Genomic DNA, 17,326 nt, shown 5'->3' on the forward strand with positions numbered 1-17,326 from the left:
TAGACAATTATGATGACTAATTCAGGTTACATTGCAGACAGCAAGCAGTTAAGGGGGGAGAGAAACTTGAAGCGGCATTCTTACCAACTAAGTATCTACACTAAAAGTATACAAGTTTTGAGTAGTAATAATAACTAAAGAGATTCTTAGACTCTCTTCAGTCACTAATAAGTAGTAGATAGTGAAAGAGTTGTTAGTTGAAACAGTCTCTTTATATTGACCGTCAAATAAGTTAAACTATATATATATAGTATCATTCTAGGATGGTGCTGTTAAAAATGTCATTTTTTTGACTGATTTCACTTGGAATGGCCGGATATATTCAGAAATTTGCTTCACTTACGCACACATTCGTATCTGTAGTATTAAAGGTGAATCGAATGCATCCCTTATAACTTATTGTATATGTTTATAATATGTTACAAATTACAAATTAACTTATAAAACTTATAACTTATGTGGCGTTGAGGCCAAGATTTTAGAAGCCTTTTAATCCTGAACCGGTGGACAAAAAAGGCTGAAATTTTGGATTTTGGATTTTTTAACCAATATTAAAATATGTGTCAAATTTGAAAAAAATCGAAGTTTTTTTACTTCTTTTTTCGAGTGATTTATTTGGCAAGGAATGCCCCTATAGAAGAGGTTCCCGACCTTTCTGGTCATGTGATCTCTTAATAAAAATTCCCAAGTTGTGTTGATCCTTATTCATTGCATTTTTAAAGCTAACTAGTACTAGGTTATACATAAAATTTGACTTCTAAATATCTCAAAATTTATAAGCACAATATCTATTATTTTCAAAATTTCGTTTCAAATGACAAATTGTGGTTTTGCAATTCCTGCTAAAACAATTACCCCTGTTTTCTTATTAAATTCTTTTCATGCAGAAAAATATTTTTCCCCCAAAACTCCTTTATCGCAATCCACCTCCAGCCACCCCTTGCCGACGTCCCTGGTTCTCTCAAATTCATTAAGGGAAATCTTAAATTTTAATTTGGTTGACGATTATAATTGTTAATAACATGGAGATTAACATTAGAATACAACAAGACCTTAGGCGACTCCATGCAAATTGGCAGGGGACCACATTTGGTGTTGCTACCCACAGATTGGGAACCACTGAAATATAATTATATTGATTCAATCCGTTAGGGTTTCTCTCAAGTACAGTTTATAATTTCAATAACCTTTTTTCTTAAAGGTAACCGGGGACAGTTGCAACAGGCTCTTTTTCTCAAACGACAGAAAAGTTGGTCACAATGGTATATTATATTGTAAACTATTGTGGGGAAGAATCAAAGATTTTTTGACTTTTCTTTGAGATATTGTATAAAAACTAGTGTTGAATTGGTCTAAAAAACTGCAGTCCCATCAATCCGGTCCGAATAAAATTTGTCAGTCCGGTCTTTAGTAGAAACTACAACAGGTGAAATTATGAAGTTACTAATAACTAATTCATTTGACTCGTTGAAGTTACATTACAATTCATTAGCTCTTTCAAAGAGACGAGATAACCGTAGGAGATGTGTGACTAGAACGTATTATCATAGCTATCTTTCATTATTTTCTTAGTTCTTATATTCTTCAATAATAGATATGAGTGAAGAAAATAAAGATAACCAGAACCATAGGACTAAAAGACCGATTTATTAATCCTTAGGACTGTTGAATATTAAATTAGATTGTATTGATACAAAAAAAAAAAAGAACTAGGACTGATCCACTCTAATAAAAACTGATAAACATATGAAAGAACAATATTTTTGTATTTATGACGTCCAATTGACGGTCACAAATTTTAAGATTTTTTAGGATGAAGGGGAGAATGAATATGGAATATTTCGCAGTCCATTACATTGAGAACTGATCACTATTTCACCGATCAACAAAACCCTTCCAATATGAAGTATACAGCAGATACGTCCGCAAGAGGAGGCTGGAGGGATTGTAGCCCCCACAAACGAAGGATTTTTTGTTCTATACTAGAAAATAGGGGTTACATTTTTTTTTATTAGTATTTATTTTCTAAAAAAAAGGGCCTTTACTAAAAAATAAAGTATATATATAATCCTACAGACGCCCCTGATCAATGGTCTTCAAGACAACCAATATATTTTATTTACAAATACATACAAGTTTGGGAGGATCTCAAAATTAAGGATGTCTAATCGGATGGGGGTATCAAGTATTGAATATACACAGACAGAGAGAGGGGGGTCAAAAATTGTAATTTTTGCCGGACGCTTTAAATGTATGTCCCATAATGTAGTCAGCTTTTCATTGCTCAGAGTTGGTTTGACTTAGACGCGCCAAAATTTAACACAACATAGCTAGATATGTCAGCTATTGATAAATATGTTTAGATATTAAGTGTAATACTATTTTCCGTAGCTGGGGACGATTGCAACAGTTCAAAGGTTGAGTTAGAAATCAAGGAAAATAGATTTAATATTTTTTAAGGAAAAATGACTAAACCTTTTACGAAGCTGAATAATTGAGGAGCTTTCAATGTATTATATCAGATTAAGATATAATCAGATATATATTTTAAGATCACAGATCGTAGAAATCCACATTGAAACAACAAGTTTGCTGTGAAGTGCGAATACATATATAGAAATTAATAAAAAAGAATAGATAATTAGATGGAAATGTCATTCCCTGTTGCAAATCTACCAAGAGTTAGAATATTTCAAATTTTTATACAATCAGTGCGTTTAGAATTTTGATAAAATTATTTCAACTGATCGCACAAGAATCATTAATTCAAATGATATACGTTACGAAAAAACAAAGAAATTATCTATTAGAAAAATATTGATTCTCTAAAGAAATTACTTGTACCCCTCAAAATCAATCAGTTTTTATCCAATATCTCTTTGGAAAGTTGATTAAAATTATCGATTTTTGACACAATAATCCAAAGGATATTGTGCAATTGTTATGTAAATTTTAAGGCTCTAGTATTATGTACAGTAATAGATTGAGATATGAGTTTAATTCGTTCATGGATGGAGCTTGTATGTTAAAGAAATTTATCATATAAGAAATAACCATAGAGAACGAAACAATTAGAGAGGTGACAAGGAATTTTACTTGGCTTAGTTAGGGAAAATGAAAATAAAATTCTGATTCTGAAAAGTATAGATATGATATAATCCGAAGGGAAAAAATTGAACTGGATTGGACTTGATCTAAATGAGCACATCTCTAACTATTTGAACCCCTATCCTAATTTTATTCACAGGAAAATATATTCAAATAATTTGAGGCTGTTTCGCCGTTATTAAAAAACAAGGACTTCTTATGTAACTGGACATAACAAAAATGATAAATATAAATTCTTTGTTAATACATAAACTAATAATCGACAGAAAAAATAAAGAAGGAAACTTCATAATATTTTACCACTATTTAATTAATAGAATATGAGTTTATTCAAAATGTTACATCTCCATCTAAAAAAATATCCCTATATCATACGAAAGTTAACAACTGAAGGCCTTGCGTATTACATTTTTTTTGGAAAAAAAAATCAAAAATTAAATTTTTTGCAAAAAAAATTTCAAAAATCGATAGCTATTCTCAAAAATTATGTAATTTTATTGTAAAAAAATTTCAAAGATCAACGTCTATACACAACAAATTATTTTTTCTGGAAAAAAATTTCAAATATTAATTTTTTTGGGAAAAAAATCAAAAATCTAGAGCTATTCACAGAAAATTTCACAAATCCTCAGCTGTTCACCAAAATTTTCAAAAATCCTTAGCTATTCATAGAAAATTTCAAAAATCCTTAGCTATTCTCAAAATATTAAATTTTTTGTAAAAAATTGTCTATAAACAAATTATTTTTTCTGGAAAAAAATTTCAAATATTTTTAAATTTTTTTGTTAAAAAAACAAAAACAAAAATCTACAGCTATTCACAGAAAATTTCACAAATCCTAAGCCGTTCACCAAAATTTTCAAAAATCCTTAGCTATTCATAAAAAATTTCAAAAATCCTTAGCTATTCTCAAAATATTAAATTTTTTTGTTAAAAAATTTAGAAGATCAACATTTGTTCAAAAAGAATTATTTTTTCAAAAAAAATTCAAATATTAAATTTTTTGGATAAAAAAAATAAAAAATATAAAGGTATTCACAGAGAATTTCCCAAATCGACAGCTCTTGACAAAAAATTTGATAAATTAATTATTAATTTATCTAGTGAAATGAAAAAATTTGCCCTTTAGTCTAGCCCTTGGAGACGCCCTTGCCTACAATGTTCCATATGGAATTGTTGATGCTTTTGAGTGAAGAATGGTCTCTTCTCAAACTTCTTCCCAGAAGCCTTGACCACCATTGACACGGTATTATTCATCTAGCTATTAAGTGGAAAAAATTCCCCCAGATACTGCCAAATTTGACTAAATCTATCCGAAAATCTGCTAATTGGACAATACTCATGTGAGAAACAAAACAAAAAAGAAACCATACATGTTCAGACGTTGTGTTGTGTGAATGAGGGAAATGTTACGTTTAGGTTCATAGTAGGAATTTATATAACTGTTAATATGTTTCTCACCGTGTATTATATAATATTAACATTTGTCTCAAAATCAAATAACGACCCCATATGGGTTCGAGGCCCAAAGGTTGGTAAAAGCTACTTTTGTGCATATTAATTACATTGAGCTCTCCGTTAGCGAACATTTTTCTTGACGTAGTTAACTTTGGTTAAACGTTATCCGAAATATTCAGCGAATTTTATTTCGTTATGCACAGTTAACATAGACTCAAAATTAAGCTAATTTATCTTAACAACATTAGATTAGAACATCACCAAGATGTCATTTGTGATTATTATAGTTGAAATATCATAGTAAAAATTATATTTAACATTAATTACGTTTCACGAACATTTGTTACTAAAGATGTAGTCATTATCTTTGATCATAAATAACGGCTGATATTACAATTGTAGCAATAGGAATTATAAATTGACAAAAAAAAAAAGGAAATGAACAAAGCAAAATACCGAATTAAAACGGAACAGATTAATCAAAGTCACTAAACCTTGATCAGAAATTACAGAATTTGCAAATAACTCTAAGAAAATAATATTTTTTTGCAAAAACAAAAAGTTGCATTTATTCTGAAAGATGTTTCAGGAGGATACTAAAAATGACGAGCATTAAAATCTGTATTAAACAGGTTTAAAGCAATTGGGGTGCAGAAAATCCCAGTTCACTAAGCAAAGGTTAATTGTAGTATGACTATTTTTGCTACATATTTGTACACTATGTAGCTAGTTTTATGAGTGCATATATATCTAACGAATAACCTTTCTTTACAACTTTTCATAAAAGACGAAATATTTACACAAATACAAACTGTACATATTTTTTTAAATATTATTATAGTCTCAAATTGTAAAAAGGACCCTACCTGGACCTGTAGGAGGAACAGGAGAGAGGGAGGGAGGGAAGAAGAAAGGGTTTATCAGAGAAGAAAAAAACAAACATATTTTGATCCTATATCAACAACATCAACAAGAAGAACAGCTATGAAAATATGTCATGCGTAGTGATGTAAAATGTGTGTATTTTTGAATGCCCACGTTTTTTTGGGGATTGGTAGTCTGAAGAATGAATTTTCTTTTCCTTAGCAGTTACTTACTATTTAATTCATCATTAGTGGACATATTCTCCTATATAAATTCAATTATATTCAAAACCTGATTGAACATTCGTGTGTGCTCATAAAAGACGGAGAGGAACCTCCTTGAGGATTTGTTCTAGAAAATTAATTAATTGTAAGTCCTTGTTAGACTCAGTAGAATTAAGGATCAATATCGGAGTAATTCTTGCCAATTACCTTTTTTTATTTACTTCTCACGCTTGTCACAGCTGATTGTAGCTGATCTTCAATAAAATATTCTTTAAATTGTAAGGATTACCATGTGGATTTTGGTTTTTTGTTTGTTTTTTTTAAACATAAACATTATACTCACAATTTTCATCACTACATACGAGCGTACGCAGGGGGAGGCTGAAGGGGCTGTAGCCCCACCCAAAATTAAGATCTTTTTGCTTTTTAATAGAAAATGTAATATTTGATTTTTTTTTTAAAGTTTAATATTAGAAATTTAATTCAGTTTTTCAATTTTTTTCCCCAAAACAATTAATTTTTCAAATTTTTCCCAAAAAAATTAATTTTCTATTAATAGCTATGTATCATTTGATTTTTCCCAAAAAGTTAATTTTCTTTGAATAACTATGGACTTTTTAATTTTTTTGCAAACAATTTAATATTTTAAATTTCTTTTTTTCATGTTTTTTCCACAAAAAATTATGTTTTCTGTTAATAACTATCGTTTTTATTATTATTATTATTTTTTTAAATTTAATTTTTTGTGAATTGGATTTTTGAACTTTTTTGGAAAAAACAAGGCCTCTGACGTCGTATGATCCTATATCAATAACAACAACAAAGAAAATAACTCTGGAAACATGTCATGAGTCAAAAAGAATTAAGGATAGATAAGCATTTCTACGGAAAATACAGGAGAAATAATAGATTTAAGTCCCATAAATCAAATAAAAGGTTCTAAACTATAGCTAAAATGTTTGGGTACCTTAACTCATCCCACAAATGACAAAAAAAAGAAAAGGCTACAAATTAACTCAAATATATCTATGAAACATTGAGACTTATGACTTAAAGACTTTTTGTTGACACACCACAACTTTGAAACATGTCATGACTCATGAATCAAATAGAGTAAAGCAAAGATAAGCATTTCTTAGGAAAATGAAGGACAAATCCTTCAAATTGATTAATATAATATGCGGTACGTCGTCAAAATAAAAACAATCTTTAATAAATATATATATATAATGTCCAATTTTGTCAAACACTACGTGCTAGTGTTGGATGGGTCTACCATAAAAAGACCACAATGGTATCAGTATGGATCTGACTAACTTATGTCAGTCCTAGTTCTGGCACTTTTATGGTAACTAAGTCATTTCAGCTGTTAAAAAGAGACGAGATACCTTAAGTTTAAAGAACGAACTACACCCAGACAAGACAGTATAGTAATTTTACTTCAGTAATGGTCAATTATTAACATTGCAAATCATATTCAAATATAATTAGGGTGAGATGAAATACCCAAATAATATTGACTATTGTAGATTAAAAACAATGGAGTTCTTCAAATCATTTCCCATGTGGGACATATTAGCATTCCAAATAGATATGAGGGCCGCGTCTTTTAATAATTAATCATAAATTATGATTTATTAAGAGTGCACAATTCTCAATTGATGTTGTTCTGAGGGCCACATTAAACATGTTCAAGAGCCGCAGTTTAACGATTATTTATTTAAAACATTGATTTGATTTATCATTTTACCTTATTTGCTCCTAAAATCAATCATATTTATAATCTTTAACTAATTATGTAGGATTTTTGCTACTTTAAAAGGATTAATTCGAATATTTTATTCACAAAAATAAAATATAATTAGTTATAAAATACAAATAAATACTCCATATTTTATGAACAGTCCATTATTATGACATTTATATTCAAATATGGCCTTACAAATATACACATAATCAATCAAATTATTATTTATAATATGTGATTAATTAATTACAGGAGGGACTTTTTGCTAACTTAATTAACCAGAATATCTTATTAAACTGGTAAAAAAGACAAATATAATCCACTCAAATATGTATAATTAACGATATAGTACATAGTATTAGTTAGTTGACTAAACTTCTTTAGGTATTGATGAATGAACACAATTAATTACATTACCCCTTTCAAATAAAGCCAGATATATTATTTATAATCTTTAATTAATTAATCTTCATAGGAAATGTTTTGCTACTTAAAAAAGTGAAATTTACCCTACTCCAAGGGCAATTAATCAAAATTTCTTTTTTTAAAAAGAAATAGTCAATAATTGTCAGTTAAAGAATACAAATATGATCCATTCTATTGGGGGAAGGGGGGATCATTATACGCGTGCTTTAATGGTATCAATACTAAAGCAAGCACGATTGACCTATCTTAAAAATTAGGGTGAATTATATTTGTATTCTTCGACGAATTATCGTCGATTTTTATTAACAAATTACTCTGATCAACTCTTTGCATGTGTTGCAAATTCCAGTTGAAGTAGCTAAAATTGATCGTAATAATAAAAAAATGAGAAATTGATATATTTTATAGTTGAAAGAGGCCATATCAGGGTCAATAATAGTCTCTTAAATCAAATGAAGGTTATAAACTATATAGTGACTATCTTAACTTGTATCAGTAATTTAAATATAAAAGGCTTTTAATTCACTTAAATGTGTTTGAAATATTGGGCTGTATACGAAGTAAAAAGGTAAAAAAAAAAAAAAAATATTTTTCCTAATGTTTGTTCTGAATTGTTTAATGTTGACGCATCTCATGTACAAACAATACAAATATTTTCAGTCATTCCTAACCTTAGACGGTATTTATTTATATCCATGAACGAAGGCAATTAAATGATTAATTAAGTACATGAATGATGCAAATGAATAGTCTGAATCAAAAATGAATGACACTATCATCATTGATGCTTGTGATCCTAAATAATTCACCTATAATTATTATTGGCGCTCTGTCATTACTTATTGTTGTGAGGTATATATGCTATGTGCCTCTATGGTGATAATCGAATCTATCGCAGCAATAAATAATGAAAAAAATAACAAAAAAAGGAATCATACTTATAGTACTAATGTGTATAGATTAACGATAAGGGGTTATTCAAGGCCATACACAAATTAATCACTGCAACAACTACTCATTGAAGCAATAAAATAATGATATGTCTACTATTGAAAAAAAAATAAAAAAATATATTAATGATTACCCAGCGTGATAGATCTGGAGCACTTCATAGAGAGCTTCCGCGCCCTCCGATCGAACCAGGAGCCAATCTTTGCACTACTTGTAGATAGCGCAGAGAAGCTAGAGGACTTGTGAATCAATTTGATGTCTTTTTTCTCTGACTTGGAATACATATTGATTGCTATTATTGCTGGATATTAACTTAATATTAATATTATAATTTCTTGGGAATGTAGTAGTTAAATTAAATGTTATATTTGTCATAGGGATCTTGTTTTTCTTCGTCGTAGTAGATGTCGTCGTCTTTTTATTCAAACACTCAATACACAAATATACATTATCATTATAACTATAGCAAGTAACTAACGAAGTTACTCCAATCAAGGATACGAGAACAACAGCAAATATAATGTAGTACTGAAAACCAAAACAGAGTAGCAAGAAGAAACCTCACTAACTCTACTTTAATACAACTGACTGAAGTATGTAAAAAAGGCGCACACTACCCACCAACATATACACACTGAAGAGTGAAGACTGTTTCAGTCAGAGCACCATCACCAACACCAGTCACTACTACTACTACCACGCGTCACCACCACTCAATTACATTCAGTGCAGTGCACACCAAACGCCCTCCCTCCTCCTCTTTCTACTCCTACTCTTCTTCTTCTTCTTCTTTACTCCTCCACATTCATACAAAATAAGTGCCCTCTTTTGGAGGAGAATCCTCAATAAAATAATATCAAATAATATAGGAGCCAAGAAGCTCCGAGTAGCTCAATGACTAGTGCAAGTTGCTATTTATTACTATTTATTTTGTATAAGACCATCAGTTACATTGTTGTGTACAAGTTACAACCAAAAAAAAAGAAGGAGATGAGGGATTTACAGTACTTGGAATGAGAATTATGCAATAATTGAATATCCATACTTGTCTGTACAAGTTGCAATTAAAAAATGAGATGAATAATTTACAGTAATTTTTATGAGGATAATGCAATAATTGATTCATCTTTAGAGGGTCATTATACTATTATTGATGTAATTGCTGACTATTTAATGGGAATTACTAATTGCTCAGACGTATTCTGTGGCACATTATAGAGTTCAAATGTCTACAGTAGAATTCCTCATAAATACATGATGAATTCGTAATTTTAATAGATAAAAATGAAACGATAAAATAGTTGGCAGTTAAATAAAGCGTAATGAGACGAAGAAATTGTAACTTGATCAATCTATTTATACAAGTTACAACTTGTACACAACATATATATAAGGCTGTAATAACCGAGGGACAAGGGGCTCCCAATATTTTTACGGTAGTTTTATTTATTGACCCTATGAATGTTAAGTCATTCATTGACACTATAAGCATGCTTCGCTACCCCAATAAAAACCCTGATTACAACACAGACATTTAATTTGATAAGAGGCAGCACCTCGAACTACTTTTATCTGATGTATCCAGATATAAGGGGGAGCTGAGAAAGGGCCTCTCATTTGTAGCATATATGATGATAACTTATTCAAATAGTACATATTGACAAAATTCCTTATGAATTATTATTATAAAATGACATTTATAACTAATTCACATGCCTCAAATAGGTATGCCGTATATTCATACGTTGCAAAAAGGCCCTGTCAATAGTTACAGATAAAGAACATTGTACAAGATGTGTTACTTGGAAATGGCATTGAACTTATTTGCTCAGTTATTATGAAGCCAAAAGCGCACTCTTTTCAATGAACAATGGATGTACAAAACATTTTTATATATATAAAAAAAATGTATTAATAACATTTATTTCTACTTATTATTTAGCTAGTATCATTAAATAAGAACTATTTTTCTTTCTCATTTGGAAAATTAAATAAATGAAGACATAAAAAATTTGAAATATAAGGCTAATACGCAGAAACCTGAATTATTATTGACCAAATATTGTATATATATATATACATATATAGGTATAAAATATATTGTACTTCTTCATTTCTACGAGCTTTCTACTATAATGTCCCTTTCTAATAAAAAAATTATATAAAATAGAGACGCATTTACATTATTATACAACATACTATTCTTGAGACACGGTCCATGACTAAATATGTTTCGCAATTCAGTCTTATAGGGTGATTATCACCCAAGACTGTGGACCAAAGTTGAAACAGTAGCACCTCACTGCCTTTATTGTATATCACAGCCTTTTCTCCGAAAAGAAGGAGGGGGAAAGTCCCAAAATCTGTTTGTAGTTAGCCAATAGGGTATGATCAAACTAAAAACTATATATTATCCGCTAGATAGCGTGGCAGTCTGTAGCTTAAACAAGTTGTTAAACAGAAAGGCGCATACTGAGAAGAATTTTCAGAGCACTCTCTATGTGAGTAACATACACCTATATAATAAATAAATTAGTTGTATTATTTTGACACAAGACGGCGCCACTATCTACCGCTTTGCTTATAAACTAATTATTATTTTTGAATAATGCTTGAGATTTGTTCAGAGCTACTTGACCAGAGTAGAAATTTCATTTGTTTATTGTTTTATGAAGTTGTCAAGAAAAGGATGTCTAAACATTCACCAGAAGATCCGCGCGCTTCATAATGCAGGAAAATTCATGAGAAGGCTCATTTCCTCACATCATTTAGAGCTAACTCTCCGGATGATAAGGTGGTCCTGCGACAAGACGGCGCTCCCGCTCACACTGCTCAAAGATGGTTGTGCAATAACATCAACTTTTGGCCAAAAGAAATGTGCCCCCGGTATCCAACCTTTGGACTAAGCCTTCTGGTCGCGTATAGAGTCCAGGATTCATACCATTAGGTACGAAAACAGTATGAGCATGAAGGTCATTGTAAACGAACACTCGACGTCTGATATTGGACTGATATGTCCAAGGAATAGATAGGAAAGACGTGTCCAACATCCCCCAAGATGTGTCTTGAGGCTATCATGGATGCCATAGGGGAATATGTTAAAGATTAGAGGAGACAATATAGCCTTACAGCTGGTCTGCAAATATTTTTTGACCATTTTTAGTGGCTAAGGAAATTGTTAGTTAAAAGTGCTGATTGTTCAAATTTCAACATGGCGCAGTGTAAATATATCAATACAAAAGATGCGTTACTCAAAATCAATTCTATTCATGTTGACTCTATTAAAACTGCTCTTCATTCGCGGTTATCAATGTATGTATTTCCTGTATGCAGTCAAAGAAATTCAACTTTTAATATAAAAATATTATGTACTTCTTTGACTGATAAGGCTTCATTTTAAAATTACTATTTATATACATCACGTCATGACGTTTCTTGCATCTTGCACCTTTCCTCCAAAAAACAACAACAGAAAAAAGACAAAAAATCAATTGTTATTTAGTCAATTCTTCCAAACTATAAGAAACATTATTCAATAATTGTGCGGAATTGTTCACAGTTCCTTACCAAGTGGTAATTCAAATTCAACCAACCAACCAACATTCAGAATACTGAAAAGGGAAGTAGAAAAAACAACAGCTTATAACAAAATATAGTATACAGCTTTATATTAGTGAGGTAACGTCGTGAGGGGGACCATCATAGTTGCAACAGGCCCTATTTCTCGATCCTCAATAAATCTAAAGATATTTATAAATGTTTTATTATTGCTGCAAACAAATCAATAATTGCAATGAAGTTTTTTTGAGATATTAGGTCGATACTGCACCAAAAATCGACCTATTGAATACAAACTAGTCTTGGTTTTCAGTCTCAAAAATCTAGGTCTGTCCAAGACCGTTTTAAACGCGAATATATTCGGCTATGTAGTAAAATTAGATCTACAGGAAAAATCAGTCTTGATTAGTCTTGTGTCAGTCCGGATTTATTCGGTCTAGTCCAGTCTTAGGACCGGTCCTATATGTCCTTGGAACCGGCTCTTAAGACCCTCGGTCCTTAAGACTATCAGTATTAGAATTGATTAAAAGAAATCAGAAATAAAGTTGAGTGACGTCATCAAGAACCGAACTTATAAATTTTAGGACTGATATCTAGCACTGAACTGGACCAGACCGAGACAAAACTGATGGGACTGCAGTCTTAAGTCCTAAATAAGGATCGATACAATGCTATTCTTGATCGATCACGTAACAATATTTTAAATTTCGTTCCATAGTTTCGGACAGCGGTTTGAGCCGATCAGCTGATATAATTTTATCAAAATTCAAAATCCCACCGTGAGAAGAAATTTGAGATATTCTAATATTCGATACAAAGGGGTTAGTTGCATCAATATTATTTTATATGTTTACGCTTCACAACAAGGAAGTTTGTTAATAAGGGTTGAGCTCTGAAGAAGTCTTTGACTATAATCTGATGAAGGATCTATTGAATATAAATCTTATTACTTACCTTTAGCTGCCATAATATATGAAAAGTTAATATACTATTCAATACTCTGAAAAGATCCAATTATTTATTCCTCAAATAATAGTTTAGTCTAATCTTCTTAAATTCTTACAGTCCAATTCGATTTTTGTATAGTTTGGAACATTTGACGAGTCGCATTTAAATGCGATCTGTGGAAAAACATCTGACTTGTATAATCTTTAACTAGATTCAAGCAATAGCTGAATATATGTTGATACATCATATGACATTTTGACATATCAGCGTCAAACTAACACCGGTTGTAAATGGGGCCAAACATTAAAAGTGTTGCTACTCCCCCGGTATCTTGCACACGGTTTTATACAGTGGAGAGGGCAATAAATGAAATGATTACTTTCAATATATTATTATATGCTGGGTGATCAACTATTCTCATTTGACCGTGCATGTTCTATTTTAACATTCTGGCAAGAGCATCCGGTGGATATTTTTTTATAAATTATTGAAATGTCTGGTTTTTTATGGGTTAAATGAATTTACAGACTGTAAAAAGAGGACCTGTTTGTATTAAAGAGGTCTCCCAAATATTTGATATATAATTAGGATATTCTGTGGTAATAAAAAATAAGTCAATTTAAAAATAAAGAAAGACAAATATCATTTTTTTTTTTATTATTTATTATTCTAAGATAATAAACTAAAAACAAAATGTAACCTTAAATTTTAATAGCTTCAAAATATTTACCCTCCCCCCTAAAACCGACGCTAATTGTCCCACATATCATTTTTGGGAATATGTCGGTTCTTATTTATTCAGTTCAGTGTAGTCCAGTGTTAGGACTGGCCCATAGGACTGACTGTACTACAAATATTGCTGAATTAGTCCTAAGACTAATTGCCTGATCAGTCTTTTTTTTTATCGGTCCGATCTTTTCTTACTTCAACAGACCTAAGGACTGATCCGTCGGTCTTTCAGTCCTACAGTCCTCGCTAGGATTTAATAATATAAAAAGTAATAAATGATAGCTAGAACGTATAATAATATGTTCTAGGCACACACCTCCAACTTCAGGTATCATGACTCTTGAATCAGGTTATGTTGAACAACTGAAAGGAAATAGTTAGTAACTACGTCATTTCAGCTGTTGTAGTTTCCAAAAAATAGGAATAACAAATTTTATTTGGAGCGGGCTGATCGGACTACAAGTCTTTTGAGTGTTTTATAGACCGATCTAACACTAAATAGAACTGATTAAAAGAAATAAGAAATAAAGTTGAGGAACGTCATCAAGGACCCAACTTTATACATTTTTAGGGCTGAACAGGAACTGACTGCCACGGTAGACTTTTTGAAATAAACAAAGATGTAGTGTATTTTCCTTTCAACTGTTTTAATTAATTTTAATAACTTGAATCTTGTAGGGTTTAAAGACGCTGACTCTTCTTATTATGAACTCAAAAAAAGGCATTACATAAGATTTGGATTTTTATATTTTATTTATATCAATAGGACAAGACATGAGCCAACTACAAAAATATATATACATATATTACCCGAATGGTTCGTGACAATTTTGACAGCACTTTCCATGTAAGAAACATACGTACATGTTATTTTTTATTAAATAATATTGTCATTGAGTGAGTTGTATATTTTGCCACGAGACGGCACCATTCACTCCTGCTTTGTTTACACACGAATTTAATTAAACAACGCTTATGCCCCATTACAGGGCCTTCGTTTAAAATTTGTGTCATTTCATCAATGCGTTTACGCATTTTTTTGTATTTAAAAAAATTTCAAAAACTAAGCCCTCCTCCAAAATATCATCCTTCGGACAGCCCTCGTGACTGAAACAAAAAATTATTTGTGGTTGGGTTAAATAAATATTTTACAAGTGGTACATCACTAAAAAAGGTTGATAAATCCTCGCTCTAAATAATAATTAACGTTGGCAAATATGAAAATACAGAAAACCATGTGTTTTTTTCAATATGGTCCTTTCCCTTTTAATCGTCGAGGTTTAGAGTGGATAAAAAAGCTAGTCGTGTGCAGTGTTCAGTCCTAAATAACGACCGCCATAACAATAATCCTAGTTATGTAATAATCGAAATTTTTCGAAAAAGTTTGGGCAGCCATGCCCCTCCTGTTGCGTGGCCCCTTCTAGTATATACTATCATATCGTACTATTTTCCAGAACGATAATAATATTTAAAAACATTACTATTAATATTATCTGCAGAGTAAAAATATATATAGGTACAGATTATAATAGCTCAAGACGATAACAATAGACATATCAAGTTTCTAACATTCTTCTCAAATACTAATTAATATTATTTTAAATTCAATTCACATTCAAAAAATTATAGGAAGTAATTTAAAATAGTTATGTTTTTACATATATTAAAATATATAAATTTCAAGAGATACAAGTTAAGTATAACACATCAAAATGAAATAAATCATTTCTCTATCAACAATGAAGGAAATTTGGAGTCGACTTGGACGGCTAGTGTAGTTATGTTAACTCTTCACAATTATTGACTCGACTATAATGACGGTGAAGGGATTTCAAATTCGAAATAACACGAGTAGATTTCAGATTTTATTATTGAATCGGCTTTATTTTATAACTAAAACACCTCATCAAAAGATGTTTTGTGGCCGGACTGTCCTTCCCAAGTGATTTTCTAAAAGGGTTATCTTAACAAAGGCAGTAATTTTGTCTGAATATTTGGTAAACATCGAAATTGAATAAATTCATGTTCTTCGCCATACCTGAATATTGAGGCATTTAAAACTGATAAGGAGACCGTTGAACCTTTTTACATCAATACGGTGATATTATACTCGAATAGTGACAAAATGTTAATGGTGATACTGATTTTAAGAGGGCACATTCGTCAATCCGTGTTTTAATGAATTTGTGACAACAAATGATTGAAATTTTGGTTTTATATATTTAGTTAAACATGTACCCGAACTGATACAAAAATATTGGTATTCTCACAACACTAGAATGAATCAGTTCTCTTTGAATAATGAAGGGAGTTTGGAGACGACTTTTACGACCTCTCTTGTGAATTAATCATATATAAGTTATGTACCTACTCTGAATTGAGTATTTATTCATGTGATTAACTAAACATGTTTCATGTTTGTTTGTTTTTTCACAGACAAAGAACAATAAAACAATGGTCTCACAACAGCAACAATCAACAACCAAATACGTGTCAGAGGCAAACAAAAAGTAATTAATATATTGGGGATAATAAATTCATCTTACCAAAACTCTTGGACGTTTTTCGAGGTTTATATCCGCTAAGATATGAAGAGGTTGAAGATGACTGATCTAAAATCCTGGAATTAGAAAGACTCAATTTTCTGGTCAAGTTGGATATCGCTTTGAGTCGAGAGGTGGACGAGGAAGAAGAATATGAAGGCATACTACTGTGATAGTTATTCTGACCTAAAAAAATATAAATATAACTTGTATATTAGTGGATTGTACAAGTTAAAATTGGTGCATTCTATTAGTAACCTATTCTAAAAAGAGGGGCATTTATAAATGAATGTCAAGGTCAGGGGCGGCGTCCGCAGTAGGTAGGTTGGAGCAGCTGCAACATCTCCCCCTACAAAAAAAGGAATGTTTTCTTTTTACTAGAATTTTTTTCGTAATTCGGGGAAATTATGCAGCAAAGCATAAAATATAATTTTTCAATTTTTTTTCTAAAAAATTAAATTTTCTGTAAATAACTTTGGATTTTTTAAAAGGTTTTCAGAAAATTTAATGTTCAAAAATTTTATTTTGGATTTTTTTTATTAAATAATTTAATTTTCAGTGAATATCTATGGATTTTTTTAGAAAATTAAATATCAAAAAAATTTAATTTAAAAAAAAAGCAATGGATTTTTGAAAAAAAAAATTAATTTTTTGTGAATAGCTATTGATTTTTTAAAAAAATTCTAAAAAATTTAATTTTGGATTTTTTGTATCAAAAAATTCAATTGTCTATGAATATCTATGGATTTTTTTTAGAAAATTATATGAAA

The 17,326-nt window shown here is 30.5% G+C and overlaps 1 protein-coding gene and 1 long non-coding RNA gene across 3 annotated transcripts in view; one reads left to right on the plus strand and one right to left on the minus strand.

Annotated features, from left to right (window-relative positions):
• Positions 1–17,326, minus strand: part of LOC121116134 (cyclin-dependent kinase 5 homolog) — a 33,570-nt gene that overhangs the window by 13,672 nt on the left and 2,572 nt on the right. The window contains exon 2 of one of the 2 annotated variants that reach the window (XM_040710364.2): positions 16,560–16,742. In XM_040710364.2, coding sequence (XP_040566298.1) covers positions 16,560–16,742 — 183 coding nt within the window. Of the gene's footprint in view, positions 1–8,911; positions 9,618–16,559; positions 16,743–17,326 lie in introns of those variants that run through there. The other variant, XM_040710365.2, reaches the window with a different exon arrangement.
• LOC139905237 (uncharacterized) lies at positions 68–16,799 on the plus strand. Its single transcript, XR_011779879.1, has 2 exons — positions 68–371; positions 16,240–16,799. It is a non-coding gene; the product is annotated as an uncharacterized lncRNA (long non-coding RNA).

This window comes from Lepeophtheirus salmonis, chromosome 4 (genome assembly GCF_016086655.4).
Source record: "Lepeophtheirus salmonis chromosome 4, UVic_Lsal_1.4, whole genome shotgun sequence".
NCBI classification, from domain to species: Eukaryota; Metazoa; Arthropoda; class Copepoda; order Siphonostomatoida; family Caligidae; genus Lepeophtheirus; species Lepeophtheirus salmonis.